A 17,625-nucleotide genomic window follows, 5' to 3' on the forward strand; every position below is an offset into this window, starting at 1 on the left:
CATTGATTTCAAGCTACCAGCAAGTCACTGAATGTAGGGTTGGCAAGAGATGAGCAGAAACACACCATTATGTAGTATTTCCAGGATACAGATGCAATAGACATAAATAATCCTGAGTAATATTCAGGAAGTAATTTTGAGTGCTTTATTACCTTTATTTTTAATATATTCAGTTGTAGGTTTATATAGTTTAATTTTTTTATTAGTGTCTGTTTAACAATCGGTTCAATTTAATATTCAGCTGAGTGGTTTAAATATGAGATACCACTGTGATTATGCCTCCTTCTCATTCTTCTTTCCTCCTCAGACTTTTTTATAAGCCCATGGCCCTAAACTCTCAAGAAGGAAATGAGTGTCCTTAGAATGTGACCTTCCTCTCCAACTTGTCCCACACCTGCTAAGACACAGAGTGGAAGGAGCTGAAAAGCCAGAGACCCACTTAAGATCCAGAAGCATAAGCAGCAGTTGCAGAGAGGCACACAGACTAGCCACCCATCTCTCAAGAAGAGTTGTTCCAAGTACAGGTTTGGAATCTTCAGTCTGAAAACGGGGTCTTTTGATCTCTCCCCACTTTGGTGCAGTCCGCTCCGATTAGTGCCGAGATTGAGACTGGAACAAACCATGGTAGCTGTCAATGGCACAAGGACCCCATCTGCTCCAGACCTGACTGACCCTGGCTCTTGTACTCCCTGCCACCCACTCCTACACCCTGTCTTCCCTCCTTCTCCAACGACAAGAGATATTCATTGAAACACCCTTGCTCCCATTTCTCTATCTGCAGCAGGGCTGAATTGAAATTTCTTATGTCCAAATGCCCATTCTCTGAATAAAAAGATATTTTGAAACCAGACTTTCTAATCAACAGATACTAATACGCTATACAGTGAATAGCATGTCTTTATTCTATTTACAGTATATTTGTTATAAATATAATACATTTTTGAAAAGCTTATTTTTAATTGAGATTTATATTTTAAACAGATCAACTCAATTGTTAACGTTATATAATAAAGAATATGGTAATTTTAATGACAAAAATCGTATTGTGAAATAGCGCACTCTAGACTGAGATGAATGAGGGGAAAAAAGTCAAAACTCCTTTCAAAACTATATTCAAAGCATCAGAAAAAATTTGTTTTCTTTTTACAAAGTTATGTATAAGTCATAGGGACCACCAAATACTGAAATATGAAGACTCTATGACCAAAGTTCAAAACTGATTTTAAGGAACTGTGTGAAGCAAGACAGGAAAATTTGTATTTAACACTCTATAGAACTTCACAGTAAAGCTGGAATTTAGAGACTAATGGCTTAACAGGAGTACTGCCAACAAGGCCTTTCCTTTCTCAGAATCATCCCCTAATATTCATATACCATTGACAAGTTGTAACAGCAGACTTAGACTTTGTGTTTTCTTAAGATGGGGCTTAATAAGGTGCACAGATATGCTGATATCCTGTATTATGAGCATGTAAATTATTCTCAGGGTTTAAAGAAATACAGAAAAAGAATGTAAGTATTCTCAGTCCAACGTGCTTTGCATCATCAACAAAATGACAAGTCAAAGTATTTTGCAGGGATCAGATATCAATCAACCTCCATAACAAGTTAGGTATATCAAATACTGCTGTAAAACCCATCCAGCAAAAACTGATTACTGTGGATTTCAGTACAAATTTCCAAGTTGTCACACATTATTGATGATGATCAGGGCAGGCATGGAATTCTGCTGACTTGTTTCAAACACTGTAACTTGGTCCGATAACTTGGCAAATACCCTAGGAGTTCCAAGGTTATAAACACCTGTATGAACAAAGCACGCTTTCAGCTGCAGACTGTGAATCTCCTGGCTTTTAAGTTGAAGTTTATACTGTGTTTGTCCAAGCCACGTGAATGATCCATGGATTTCCAGTGCTTCTGGACTAAGGGAGGAGGAAAATGTAAGTTGCAGGATTTTTTTCTTTTTAATTTTTTTCCCAAAGTCACATTAACATATCCCTTTCAGCTGGGCGCGGTGGCTCACGCCTGTAATCCCAGCACTTTGGGAGGCTGAGGCAGGTGGATCACCTGAGATCAGGAGTTCAAGACCAGCCTACCAACATAATGAAGCCCCATCTCTACTAAAAATACAAAATTAGCCAGGTATGGTGGTGCACGCCTGTAATCCCAGCTACTCAGGAGGCTGAGGCAGGAGAGTCGCTTGAACCTGGGAGGCGGAGGTTGCAGTGAGCTGAGGTTGCACCACTGCACTCCAGCCCATGAGAGAGCAAGACTCCATCTCAAGAAGAAAACAAACATCCCTTTCATCTAACAATTCTATTTCTAAAAATTATTTTATGAAGCCAACTGTTTATTAATAATAGCAACATCATTACTATAACAGCTAACATTTATTATTTAATAGTTACTATTTTCTCGGCACAATGCTAAGAGTGGATTATTTCATTTAATGCCCATAAGAGTTAGTATATGTTGGAACTTGATTTCAAACCTAAGGTTTTAACTCCTTAGTTAGCCATATATAAGTGTCTGTACATGAATGCTTTTAATATTGAAACTGTTTATAATATTGAAAAATGGAAAAGCCAGTACCCAATAAAGTATTAATAAATTTATGATACACAAAATCACATATATATGTGTCTGTTTGGATTTCAGAGAACTGTCCCAGATCCTGTTTGGGGTGTTATACAGAAATATTAAGTATACGCTTTATAGTATTTTTCCAAAAATTCAAAAATTTCTGAATTCCCAAAAGCATTTGGCTCTAGGAGTATCTGATGTGGGACTGTGGATCTCGATGTTTTTTGTTGTTAAGTACTATTTTATAATCAAGAAAAAAAAATCTTTCATATTTAAAGCCTCTGTAACACATCTGTAAGCCTTCTATATTACCAAACAAAAAACCAGGACAAGCTTGAGTAACTTTCTTATCCATGTTAGGTAATTATTTGCATAATTTCAAAATATTAAATTGCTCCCAAATCAAATAACCTTGCACTAAACAAATCTTTACCTTGTTGTTTTATGCCGAAGATCAACTATGACATCTACATCAGCCTTAGAACAATTGGAAAGTAAAAGAGTGACTGGTACTAAACAAAGGCTATGGAAGAAAAATAAACAAAAAAGTTATATTTTTTTTCTTCTTAAAAGCAATTTTCCTGAAAATAACACTTAAGAATATGTAACAGAGCATAAGCTCCTTAAAAACAATCAGATTCAAGAAGGAAAAAGCTCAAGTTCCAAAATCACTCAAGACAAATTATATTGTAAATAAAAAAATATATTAATACAATGACAATATTAAATATCAGAATATATACATTCACAGAACTATTTTATTTTCATTTATTAATCTTCTAAAAACAACTAAAATGTTTCTAGATATTTCACAAAATGAAAAACAAAATCTCAACTTAGATCAATGAAGAAAAAGTAAACCATGAAAATGCCAACAATACTGTTGTCTTTGTGCTTATTAAAAATTACTTAATTTTGAGAACTTGGCCTAGACTGACATTTGTTTTTCTATCAAATTTGCACTACATCATGTTTTGAAGAATATGAGAATGATTTCTATATAGTTATGAGGAAATCTCTTTCGAGTGGATACATTTTGCTCAGGTAGCCTAGTTTCTGATACCATAATTAATAAATTACTAAAGCATAGGAAAAAAGGCAGTGATAGAAGAGGACATGTGAATAGAGTGGTACAGATTTCAAATCAAGAATGCAAGAAATGAATATAACATGTACAAATGAAGCAGGGTTATATACTATTATCTACCTTTTACTCTATAAACACAAAGATAGTAAAGAAGAAAAAATAGTAACCGTATAAGTTCATACACATTAACTTTTAAATTCTGCTCAGATAATATATTTTATACTTTCAGAAACTTTGTATCTTCTTACTGAGAAATACTTTTTAAACAATACCACAAACGTCACAGGTTTCCCTAAACAAAAACTAAGATGATTTAAAATACATACCAGGTTGTACTGGTGCTATGCCCTAACTTCCCCCACAAACTTCTCATGTGGCAAGAAGGGCAACAAAGACTACTGGGTAGGTGTCCAGTCAGTCTAAAGCATCTCATTAAATTAAGTTCCAATTGCATAATTTGTAGCCCAAAGTAAAAATTCAGGAACTTATGTTATTCTGTTCCCATTTGATCCTCAAATGTCAAATTCTTTGTACCTTACCCAAATGCTTCTAGTAGAAGAAGAAATGTGAACATGTGGATATCTCCTGGTCCAAAGTGAAACTCATCATCTTCATTCCAGTGAAGAGCACCCCCATCTACCCCAGCAAACTGTAAGTATCATACTGATTCCTCCTAACAGTCACTAACCTCCACTCCCAATGTTCTTCACAAATTCCTGCCAATTCTCTCACCCACACATCTCTGGAACCTGGTTACTTCACTGTATCTCATTTTCCTTACAAGTTCAAGTCTCATGTCTCATTTTACTGCAAGAGCCTCTTAATTAGCACCACAATGCAATCTATTCTTTAACCATGTTTCTCACACTTGAGTATGCACCAGAAATACCTGGCAAGCTTGTTTTAAAAAACCTGCTGGGCCTACTCTCAGAGATTCTGATTCCATAGGTCTGGAGTGTGGCCCAAAAATTGCATTCCTAGGCTGGGCACGGTGGCTTGTGCTTGTAATCCCAGCATTTTGGGAGACCGAGGCGGGCGGATCACAAGGTCAGGAGATCGAGATCATCCTGGCTAACATGGTGAAACCCCGTCTTTACTAAAAATACAAAAATTAGCCGGGCGTGGTGGCAGGTGCCTATAGTCCCAGTTACTCGGGAGGCTGAGGCAGAAGAATGGCATGAACCCAGGAGGTGGAGCTTGCAGTGAGCCGAGATCACACCACTGCACTCGAGCCTGGGTGACAGAGCAAGACTCCGTCTCAAAAAAAAAAAAAAAAAAAAAAAAAAAAAGAAATTACATTTCTAAGTTCCCAGATGATACTAATACTAATGCTCCTGGTCTGGGATCACATTTTGGTTGTTGTTGTTGTTGTTGTTTATTCTTTGAGATGGAGTTTTGCTCTTTTTGCCCAGGCTGGAGTGCAGTGGCACGATCTTGGCTCACTGCACCCTCCGCTTCCCAGGTTCAAGCTATTCTGCCTCAGCCTCCCAAGTAGCTGGGATTACAAGCACTCGCCACCACACCTGGCTAATTTTTTTTATTTTTTAGTAGAGATGGGGTTTCACCATGTTGACTAGGCTGGTCTTGAACTCCTGACCTCAGGTGATCCACCCGCCTTGGCCTCCCGAAGTGCTGGGATTACAGGTGTGTGCCACCAGGTCCAGTCTTGGGACCACATTTTGAAAACTGCTTTACACAATAGTTTTTCTAAAATGCTAATCTAATGAACCACAAACAGGGCTGAGAAATCAAAGTTCTGAACTATTCTCCTACCACTGCATCCAATGAAAAAGCTGGGCTCTAGAGTCAGACTGCTACCTGTACCTCAGTTTTCTCAACTGTAAACTGCAAAGAATAATAATTGATTCTACCTCTTGGGTTTGTTGTGATTAGGTAAAACATGTTAAGTGCTGAGAATGGTGACTAGCACATGTTCAAAAGCTCCATAAACATTATTTAATATAACAATTTATGCTCATGGCAGCTAAACATAGTATGATTTTATCTTTGTTATCTCCTGTCACCTATTCTTTCTTCTATTCTCATACCTCTACTGCTCTGTGTCCCACTACCATGACCAAACCTCCTACTGTCCCATTTCCTCACATTTCTACTTGTTTTCTGAAACTCCCATTAAATTAAGAATGCTTCCTTATATCCTCCATCTCTTCTCTTTGTGTTTCTACATCTATCTTTAACTGTATCGTCCTCTCAACAATAGATGCTGTATTTCTTCCAACATCTTCCATACCTCGGGGTGGCTGATGTAGTTCTTAATGATTTCTTCCTACTACCTCTCCTGTAAAGATGCCTCCACTCTTTCATCATAAACTACCTTAAGGTTTGTATTCTTTTTTCTGTTCCCATTCTAACAAACACAGTGACAGTAACTCAGTACAGCGAGAATTCTTTGGGGAAAGGGGAAGAAATAGATATTCTGAAATATTTGAGGTAAAGATGAAGCATGTGTAGTCTGAACATCTGCTTTACCTCCCATTTGTGAATTCATCTGCTGTATCGGTCAAGCAGAGGCATACACCTAGTAAGACACTATTCTCTCGCTACCCTCTTCTGTACTATCTATTGGCATAATTTTAGAAGTGTCAGGGAAGTTTGTTTTCTTCCTTCAACTCCAAGTCTTGTCATCATTTTGGATAACTTCACTGTCTAGGTATATGACTTATTCAACATCTTCCCAAATCCTGGACCTATCATCTCCATAATCTTCAGTACTATTCAAAACTCAGCCACACAACTTCCATGACCAAACCATGACATTTTTTCCCATCACATTAGACAACTATCCCTAACATAATACTCGGTCACCCCACTCTGACCACCATCTCCCAACTCTCTAGCTTTCTCAATCATACTCTCTCATCTGTTTTTGACTTTTACACGGACACCCAGTCACTCGATCCTTCATTTCAACGGTTCTCAACCTTGGTTACTGTGGTAACTGTGAGTACTGCTTAGCAGTTATTCACTCTCACTGTGGGACTGTGAATCATCCTTGTTGATTATGGAAGTGAGGCTATTTGGTCAATGAAATATTAACATCTTTTGATGCAAGCAAAAGTCTTAAATGTGCTTTTGCAATGTGGCTCACTTCTTATACTCCGGAGACATGCCACCAGAACATACTCCAGGTAGCAGCTGCTCCTTTGGACTGGGCCCAAAATATATGTGGCACAGACGGGAACCCAAGTTTCTTCAGGTGCCAAATCCAAACAGCACACAGACCAAAGCACAGCTTCAGCCAAATTAACTGGCAGACCCATGAGTATGGAAATAAATGCTTTGTTATAAGCTACTGATTTCTGACATGGTTTGTTATGAAGCATTATTGTGGCAACAATGACTAATAGAGATGGACATGGGTATGATCTGCAGACATTTTAAAACTAGAGATGCCGGTACTCTGCTTCCAGAGAATCTGATTGAATCAGCCCAAGCACTGGAAATTTCAGAAATTCCCAAATGATTCTAACATGCAGCCAAGGAGAAAACTGCCACATTTTATCCTTGAACCTGCCTTGTTTTCACATACTTCCATGCAGAGTTTTGATTTTGGAATGCTTCATTTAACCCACTCTTCTACTTTAGTTTGATCAAAACTTTCCTGTTTCACATAGATTCCATAGGGTTTTTTAACCCCTAAGTAGAATGATGTAGAGAACTCCTAAACATCCTAGCCTCTCAATGCAGCAAAGGTTTAACCACTAAGGTTAAAAAGAAGCACCAAGGTTATTCAGAAAGTACATGAAGCAGGACAGGTTTAATAAACAGAGCTGAAGTAGAAGATTGGGTTAAAATGAATCACAGAATCAAAATTGTTCATAGAAGTGTGTGAGGTTCAATAAGGATAAAACACAAACATTTTTATTTTCACTTATGGTTGCATATTAGGATCACCTGGAGAACTTAAGAAAATCCAGGTGCCAACCCCTACTCTGGGCCAATCAAACTGGAACCTCTGAGGGTAGGACTGAATGAAGCATCTTTCAGTCTTTCTTTTTTTTTTTTTTTTTGAGACAGAGTCTCACTCTGTCGCCCAGGCTGGAGTGCAGTGGCACGATCTCGGCTCACTGCAAGCTCCGCCTCCTGGGTTCATGCCATTCTCCTGCCTCAGCCTCCCAAGTAGCTGGGACTACAGATGCCCACCACCACACCTGGCTAATTTTTTTGTATTTTTAATAGAGATGGGGTTTCACCGTGTTAGCCAGGATGGTCTTGATCTCCTGACCTCGTGATCCGCCCGCCTCGGCCTCCCAAAGTGCTGGGATTACAGGCGTGAGCCACCGCGCCCGGCCCATCCTTCAGTATTTCTTACATTTCCCCAGGTGAACCCTGCATACATCTGTATCAGAGAAAGGAACAAAGAATGAGTACTGGGCAACATTAAGACCATGACAAAGACTTAAGACCACAAGTATTTAAAAAATAACTTAGGATAACATTTTTTAAAGATCCAACAAGAGTTAAGTGCTGGTGAAGGTATCAAACAGAAGGAATTCGCATATGCTGCTATTGGAATATGCAAACTAGTAAAACCACTTTGGAGACGTTCCTATGTAAAAAAAAAAAAAAAGGCAAGCACATATGTACAAGGAAAGGTGTAGAATATTCACAGCAGAATTCAAAATAGTTCAAATCAGAAACTATTCTACAGCTGAGCGTGGTGGCTCACGCCTGTGATCCCAGCACTTTGGGAGGCCGAGGCAATCTGCCTGAGCCCAGGAATTCGAGACCAGCCTGGCCAACATGGTGAAACCTCATCTCTACTAAAAATACCAAATTTGGCTGAGCTGGTGGTGCACAGTGCATGCCTGTAATCCCAGCTACTCAAAGGCTGAGGCATGAGAATCACTTGAACCTGGGAGGCAGAGTTTGCAGTGAGCCAAGATCGTATCACTGCACTCCAGCCTGGGTGACAGTGTGTGACTCTGTCTCAGAAAAATCTAAAAAAAGAAAAAGAAGAAGAAAAAAAAAGGAAATATTTTAAAAGTCCATTAACACTTAAGTAGGTAAACTAATTCTAGTATATCGAAACATACTCACATGCAATGAAAATCAATTCTACAGGTTCCTGCAATGGTTGACTCTTACTAACACAGTATTAAATGAAAGAAGCTAGACATACAAATATACTCTATAATTCTACTTATATAACGATTATAGAGATAATCATTTAGGTGTTAGCTTTGTTAAAAAAAAAAATCACTTAAAAAAAAAATAAAGAGAGACATGGTCTTGCTGTTTTGCCCAGGCTAGAGTGCAATGGTGCAAACATGGCTGACTGTAGCCTCAAACTAATGGGCTCAAGCGATCCTCCTGCCTCAGCCTCCCAAGTAGCTGGAACTACAGGCGTGTACCACCATGCCTAGCTCTAAGTTACTTTTTAAAATATTTTTTCTCTTAAAGTCACTGTCAAGGTCTTAATTTTGCCCAGTACTCCTTCTACGCATCCTCAGCTAGCATCTTCTCAGTAGCTATCCTAAAATTTCACTTTTTTTCAAATTCTCTACCCTTTACTGTTATCTCCTAGATTAATTAGCTAACCTTGCTCTTATAACTACCCCCTAAAATGGAGGCACTACATAACGTGTAAGAAGGTCCCTTCTTTAGCGCAAAGCAAATCCTGTCATTCTTCAGTGCATGTATCTTATCTTTCCATCTACTAAGGATTTTGTTAGTTTCCCTGCATCTCATCATTTTCTTCAAGACCAGAAACATGCCTATATCTTACCTAGTAAGAACAGATACTCCCTGATCCCTTTTCATAGCCCAGTTTCTTGAAAGGATGGTCAACGCGGTATCTTTACTTTCTTACCTCCTATTTGCTTCTCAACTTATGATGTCATGCTATTCTACCCTCTATACAGTGGCATTCTTCTCAAAAATCATGATCTCCTTATTGTCAGATCCAATGACCTTTTGGCCCATTTACTATTTGAGCTTTCTGTAGCATCTTAAACTATTAACCACTTCTCTTGAACTATTCTCACTCAACCTTTGAGATAGTTTCTTTTTATTGGTCTTTTCTTCCTAATTTTTTAATTAGTTCTTTTTCTTCAGTTTTCTTCATAGGCTTCTTTTTCCTTAGCTTCTTTCTCAGATGTTACTGTTCCACAGGTCACCATCCTCTTTCTGTTCTATTCCATCCTATCCCCATCCCCATCCAGGGTGTTTGCACCAAAATTCATACCTTCAATTATTACTTAGATTGTTTCTAACAGGCTTCTCTCCATCTTTTATTTGCAAAACTGGCAAACTTTTGAAGTGTTGCCTGATTCAGGACTTCTTATTTTTAGAATTTTAGAGGTTTATATATTCCAGCTATTTACCAAAATTACAAATATATCACATTTGCCATGAAGTTTACTTAATAAATCTTTAACTGATATTGTCTAAACTTGAACTGTTTAGTTCAAGTATTCTATAGACTCAAAAACATTCTAAATTTCCTCTTCAATATTTGGGTTAATGTCACTGCCAAAATAAAAGAAACAAATACATGTGCCAGTGTGTTGTAGAAAATTTTGGTAACAAAAATAAAGCTCAAACCTTTTTTGATGAAATGGATGATTAAATGATTCTGGGTAGTGAAGACTCGTTTTAATGAGACTAGAAAGCTGCTCTACTGATGGCCTTGAGGAAACTGTAATGTTTTCTGGCCTGAAAAATTTCAATAGTTCCATTTCTGGTGGCTCCTGAGAAAAGAAAGAAAAAACATATGACAATAAAAACACTACCTTGTTTAAAAAAAAAAAAAGCATAGTGTATATATACAAAAGTTAAAATCAGCAGAGATAACGTAATGCATGAACAGTACTTTTCTGCTGTTAAGCTAATAGCTGCTATCATTTGCAGTATAATCTAGGATAAAAAAATCAGTATCTGGAATCATTTATTCATTCCTCACTTATGTGTTGGAGTTAGACTTGAATCTCAGTAGCTTTACGTATTAGCTCTGTTATCTTGGATAAATTACTTAATACTTTAATAATTAATTTCTTCATATGTAAAAAGAAGTTCATGACAATAATAACTTCAAAGGTTGTTGTGATTCTCATCTGATAATACTGCACAGGACTTAGGACTGCAGACATTCGATTGCATAGCACCTATTTTAATAGCTGAAAATCTAAAACTGTTTAATATTTCATTCTGAAAATATCCAGCTGCATTATATAGATTATAGTGCTTCAACTACACTAGCTAAAGGTTAAAATGCACGTAAAAAGTATTAACATAGCTGTTTGTCAGGCACATTATGACTATTTCAATAAATAATCATTATCATCTAATGAAAATAGAGGTCAGGCAGGGTGGCTCACGTCTGTAATCCCAGCACTTTGGGAGGCTGAGGCGGGCAGATCACTTAAGGCCAGGAGTTGGAGGTTAGCCTGGCCAACATGGTGAAACGCCATCTACTAAAATTATACAAAGTAGCCAGGCGTGGTGGTACACACCTGTAATCCTAGCTACTCAGGAGGCTGAGGCAGGAGAATCACTTGAACCCAGGAGGTGGAGGTTGTAGTGAGCCGAGATTGCACCACTGCACTCCAACCTGGGCAACAGAATGTGGCTCTGCCTCAAAATAAATACAGAGACAGAGGGAGGGAGGGAGGCAGGGAGTGGGGGAGGGTGAGAGAGAGAGAAAGATGAAAGTAGAGAAACATCCCATTTCTACTATTATTTTCTTTCTTGGTTATTTTTTTTTCTCTATTTTCCCTCACCACCCAGGAGAATATTAATTTTCTGATAGCTGAGTTTGATTTTTATCTATACCAGCAATTGGCAAACCATAGCCCATGGGCTAAATCCAGCCTGCATCCTGTTTTTGTAAAGTTTTATTGAAACGCAGCCACATCCATTTGTTAACATACTGTCTATGGCTGCTTTTTGACTTCAATGACAGAAATGAGGAGTATTATGACATAGTCAATCTGGTGAGCAAACCTAAAATACTTCCTGGCCTTTTTCAGTGTAAGTTTGCTGACCCCTTATCTACACAGTTGCAAAAGCAAGAGCTAAATTTGCTGGAAATAAAATAAAAGCTGGCACTGGTTCCAGATTCATCCCATTAACAACTAACAAATTAACCATATTATATTCAAGTAACACCCTGGGGCTACTGGTAAAAAAAAAAAAAAAAAAGACAAATTTTAAAAAACACAAACAAAAAAAGATTATAGCCTAGTCAGTGGTAATAGACAAGCATATAATCATATGGCCAGAAATTTCATTTCCAGAAATCTATCCCACAAAATATGTAAAAAGCAAAATATTTGAAACTGGCATGACATACAAATGTATGAAAATTGACCAAAAATATCATATAGTCAAATAAAGTTTAACAGCATGTTAAAAATACATATATTCCAATGCTTATATTTGCATAAGCATGGAACATTTCTGGAATAGAAAAGGAACTTGATTATGGGTAACTTCAAAAAGTGGCCCTGAGGAGAGAAAAGAAAATCAGAATTTGCTTTCTCATTTGTATATTTGTTTTTTTTGTTTTTAATTTTTTATCTTTCCCATTGACAGCTTGTGGATATTTTGCTTTTTTGCAATTAAAATTACTACTTTTATAATAAAAATTTTAAAAAATCAGATAAACCAGAGTATATGAAAGAGAACATAAATGTGATTAAGGGGAAACCAGAGAAAGAAACTATCTGATACAATGTAATAGCCTTCACATGTGGGATGTAGGTGGAAGTATTTGCATGTTTAAAAAGAGGAAAATTAATTCAGAAACGTTAAAAAAAACTGAAGATCTTTAAGTGGCAGAGATTATATACAAATACAGTTCTATTTTGAACTACTGTGCTATACTGCTTTGGCAATTAAATTTTCCTTCTGCTAATCATATGACTTAAAATTATAATTTTATATGCCTGCTGTTGCCTAAACAGAGGATTCAGATTATGAGGACTTCTACCTATACCTCACAGGGTTGTAATTTTAAGTACTGATGTGAACCAACACTTGACAAATACCAAATACCTTATGAATGGTATCTATTATTGTTATTTACCTATGTGGATTACTTTATCCCCCAGTATCAGATAACTTTCTCTAGCTGAATGTTTTTAAAATTTATTTAAAAAAATAAACTATCTCAGACTTGTTTTCTTTAAGAGACAGGGTCTTGCTATGTTACCCAAGCTGGTCTTGAACTCCTGGCCTCAAGCAATCCTCTCACCTCAGTCTTCTATGCAGCTGGGACTAAAGGCATGTACCACCACACTCAGCTTCTTTCAGACTTTAAGGAAATTTAGATTGGTCAATTAGAGATTCAAACACAAGACCAGTATACCCTTGGTACACAAGCATCTTGGTGTATGTATGGGCTACTTGCCAGCTTTTCACAGGATTCAAAATATAACACTTATATTGGTGATTTTACCTTTGTCCAAGGTCTGTCATTTGGCCTTATAGACTGGTATTTAATCTCACTATTTTCTCAGAGTTAAGTAATGGCGAGATGTTAATCACTACAACACAGTTAATGTGGATGAATGCCAATATATAGTGATAAATATAATTTGCTACCAACTGACCAATGTGCACAGGGTTTCTGTTGGTAGTTTACTTAGGAAGCAAAGTTTCAGAACACTGATTGTGAGACATGAAATCAGACAAGGGATATTAGTGAGGTAACATAAATGTTGACTGGCATCAGGCTGATCACCTGCACAATGAAGATGTAACTACAGAGACACCAAATACTAATGTGGGTAAGCAGAACCTACTTATCCCATGACAATGGTTGGATGAATATTGGCAATGTCTTTTTTTATTCTATAATTTTATAACTGACTGACTCCCCTACTGATGGACAGTTTCTTTCTTTACTTATACAGGATGAGCAGCCCAAATCCAAAGATGCAAAATCTGAAACGCTCTGAAATCAGAAATGCTGCAAAATCCAAAAAATTTTGGGTGTTGACATGACACTCACAGGAAATGCTCTTCAGACCATTTTGGATTTCAGATTTTCAGACTAGGGATGCTCACCTAGCAGGTATATGATGCAAATATTCCAAAATCCAAAACACTTTGGGTACCAGCATTTCAGAGAAGGGATACTCAATCTCTTATTTTCTCTCAGGCTGAATTCAGTTTGTGTATGACTAGGAATGCTCTTTCAAATCTTGCATATTTCTGCTCTGATCCATTACATAGTTTTTTTTTTATGTGAATGAATCACTTTATGAAAAGAAAAAGATCTAAAGGTGCAATACATTTTCAAGGCAAAGAAATTCATGTACAAAATAGTAAGATAAAAAGTAGAAAGACTTTCCTTTTATAAATTCTTAAGGAAAAATGTTTCTAAAACACTTTAAACTTAAGGGTTGTATATTAATCTGCAACACAATCAATTTAGCAGGCTCTTATATTTAAAAATAACAAGAGAAATTATAATTCCTTTCTTTTTATAACAACCATTCAATGAAACCTGTAGTTTATTAAACAATATCACCTCTTCTGTCTTTTTTCTTTTTCGGTTAAAATTTTACCATTCATTAAGTGAGCTGAATGAATGTTTACGTGAACTTCATATGTAGTAAATGCATAACATAAGCACACATATAAGTTCTGGAAATAGAATATTTGCTAAAGGAAATAGATTTTGTTGTTACATTGGTAAAATAATTTTGTGCACAGCATTCCCTATATTTATTCTTTATAAGGCAGAACAAAAATTAAAAGACATGCTGATTATAGAACTGCAATGTTGAAAGTTGCAATCTTAAAGCTTACTGTGTACTATCTATTTGTGTGCAAACTATTAGTATGACTGAGCCACTCATATCTGGTTAAAATATTTTTGGTTTCTTAATGCAGTGGAATGAATTTGGTAACTCAGCATTCTTTATTCATTTACTTAATAATTACCAAGTACTTATTATGTGGTAGCACTATCCCAAGAGGTTGTAGTAAAATAGTAAATAAAGCAAACAAATTCAACCTCAATAAATAAGTCTACCTGGGGGATAGACGGAACAATGTGAAAACTGATAAATTACAAATTCTCAATCAACAGATTTCTATTTTCTCTCAGACAATTTTAAAACTGAAAATTATTATGAAATATTATAGCTGTACTTATTTCACAGAGTCTCATTTGTAAAATGGGTGTAATTCTACCTGCCTTGCTTACAGAGTATGAGGACCAAAGGAGAATAAAAGCCACTTTGTAACCTGCAAGAAACACAAATTCAATATGCTCTCAATCAGTTTGGGTACATTTCCTTACTTTCTGGCACCATAATATCTTCTGGTTCATCTTGCATTTTCTCTGCCCCAGCCCTAAAATCAACCATTTTTCCAAGGAACCCTGGCTCCTTTTATTGGAGAACAGTAAGTTTTCAGGTGAAATTTTTGTTGCGAATAAAAAAACTACAAGTATACCAAACAATATGGATAAATTTCACAAACACAGAAGTTGAATAAAAGAAGCCGAGGTATATATTGTAGGACTATTTACATAAATTCAAAAGCAGTAGTTTTGCTTTTGACTTGTAAGTCAGAAAGAAGTGACTATAAGTTTGGTCTGGAAGAGAAAGATTTCTGATTGGAAAGGAACAAACGCAGAACTTCTGGGTGCTGGTTACGTTCTATTTCTTGATCTGGGTCCTGGTTTGGAGTGTTCCTCAGTTTGTGAAAATCAAATAAGCTATTTACTTTTCTGTACTTATGTTACACTTCAGTAAAAAGTTCAAAAATGTATTATTAATATATTCAAGTCACCAAAAAAATACAAGCTATTTATTTGAGACTTCTAAATTATACTGAATACATTTCTATATACCACCTGTCAGGAGGAAAGCACGTGAACAATGGCCTTAGAAGAATACCTGCAACCTTGCAGTGAGCCGAGATTGTGCCACTGCACTCAAGCCTGGTAACAGAGTGAGACTCTGTCTCAAAAAAAAAAAAAAAAGAAAAGAAAAGAAAGAAACCAGACATTTATACCACCTCAAATTATCTCCCCACAAATTACTTACTATTATGAAAGGAAAAACAGTAACTTGACTGTGAAGAAACATGGCACCACCTTAAATGATCCAACACTGATGAGGCAAATTAACATCATGCACTTTCTTATGCAACACAACACTTAGTATAAACTTAATCTAATCATGAGGAGACATGAGAAAAACCCAAAGAGGTATTATTCTAGAAAATAGGCCGGGCACAGTGGCTCACGCCTGTAATCCCAGCACTTTGGGAGGCCGAGGCGGGCGGATCACGAGGTCAGGAGATCGAGACCATCCTGCCTAACACGGTGAAACCCCGTTTCTACTAAAAATACAAAAAAAAATTAGCCAGGCGAGGTGGCGGGTGGCCACTGCACTCCAGCCTGGGCGACAGTGAGACTCCGTCTCAAAATAAATAAATAAATAAATAAATAAATAAATAAATAAATAAATAAAATAAAATAAAATAAAATAACTGGCCCAAGCTCTTCAAAAAATGTCAATGTCATGATCAACAAATAAAGGCTAAGAAACTGTTTCAGATTAAAAGAGACTAAAGAGATATAACAACTGAATGCAAAGCATGATCCTGAACTGGATCCTGGATAGAAAAGAGCAAATAGTTACATGGATGGAATTAAAACCTTTGATAGCATTTGAATATGGATTGTATATAAGAGTACTGCATCAATGTTAAACTTCCTGAATGTGATAATGTTGTAGTTTTTTTTTTTTAATGTAAGAGATTTGTCTTTCTTCTTAGGAATACTCAATGAAGTATTATATTTAGGGACAGAGTGACAGGATGCCTGCAATTTACTTGGGAGTAATTAAGAATGATTAAGGGAAAAAAACTAATACATATGTAAATAACAACAAAGCAAATAATGCAAAATGTCAACCACTAATAACCTGAATGAAAGTTATAAGGGAGTCTTTTACACTATTCTTGAAAGTTTTCTGTAAGTTTGAAAATTATTTCATAATAAAAAGTTGTCAAAACTAATGGGAGGGGTTGCCTTCAGGTCCACGGTGAAATAAAAAAAAAAAAAATAATGGAGGTGGGGCCCTGAAAATTAAGATCTGTTATTTAAAAACAAAATACAGGGCCATTGTTTGAATTACTAGACTAAATGTGCTTATATTGTATTCATACTTACTATGAAAGTTTTTCAGTAAGATTAAGTATTATTTTAGGAAAAATAAGAAAGCATACTCAATGCTATCAGCAGCTGCTACACAACTCCAGAGGCCACCTTTTACATATTACAATATACCCTCGGAGCTCTGCAATGATATCCTGTTATAACAAATAAGAAAATATAGAGATATAGTTTCTCTACTCTTAAGCAAATCAATTCTTTTCATACCTATGAATTCTGGATTCAATATGGAATGTATGTGAGGAAACCCCAAAAACCGTAACTGCATCTTAATACTCTGATAAAGGTGCTAATGAATTTTAAAATCAATTTATGTTCACTTTTAACTTTAATCATTCTTCTGTCACCAACACCCAACCCAAATACCAATATAAAAACCTGAACATGGCGGTGCGTGGTAGCTCATGCCTATAATCTCAGCACTTTGGGAGGCCAAGGCAGGAGGATCGCTTGAGCCCAGGAGTTCAAGACCAGCCTGGGCAACATGGTGAAACTCCATCTCTACAAAAAAACACAAAAATTAGCCAGGTGTGGTGGCACACACCTGTAGTCTCAGCTACTCAAGAGGCTGAGGCCAGAGGATCACCTGAGCCCGGGGAGGTCAAGGCTGCAGTGAGCCATGATTGTGCCATTGCCATTGCAAACCAGCCTGGGTGGCAGAGTGAGATCCAGTCTCAAAACAACAACAACAAAAACCAAAAAACAAAACCTGAACAAACCAGACTCCTTCAAAAACACAAAAGCCAACCAACCAAACAACAAAAAAAACCCCACAAGTTCACCAGAAAGCTCC

General features: G+C 36.7%; 1 protein-coding gene across 4 annotated transcripts in view; it reads right to left on the minus strand.

The window, feature by feature from the left end:
• Positions 1-879: 879 nt before the first annotated feature.
• Positions 880-17,625, minus strand: part of TRAPPC8 (trafficking protein particle complex subunit 8) — a 113,441-nt gene continuing 96,695 nt past the window's right edge. For 2 of the 4 annotated variants that reach the window (XM_055368284.2, XM_055368283.2), the window contains exons 27-29: positions 10,238-10,383; positions 3,017-3,106; positions 880-1,922 (exon numbers count right to left, since the gene is read on the minus strand). In XM_055368284.2, coding sequence (XP_055224259.1) covers positions 1,688-1,922; positions 3,017-3,106; positions 10,238-10,383 — 471 coding nt within the window. In that variant the 3' untranslated portion in view covers positions 880-1,687. The remainder of the gene's footprint in view (positions 1,923-3,016; positions 3,107-10,237; positions 10,384-17,625) is intronic. The other 2 variants (XM_055368285.2, XM_055368286.2) reach the window with 1 other exon arrangement.

The sequence above is a fragment of the Gorilla gorilla genome, chromosome 17 (genome assembly GCF_029281585.2).
Source record: "Gorilla gorilla gorilla isolate KB3781 chromosome 17, NHGRI_mGorGor1-v2.1_pri, whole genome shotgun sequence".
Taxonomy (NCBI): Eukaryota; Metazoa; Chordata; class Mammalia; order Primates; family Hominidae; genus Gorilla; species Gorilla gorilla.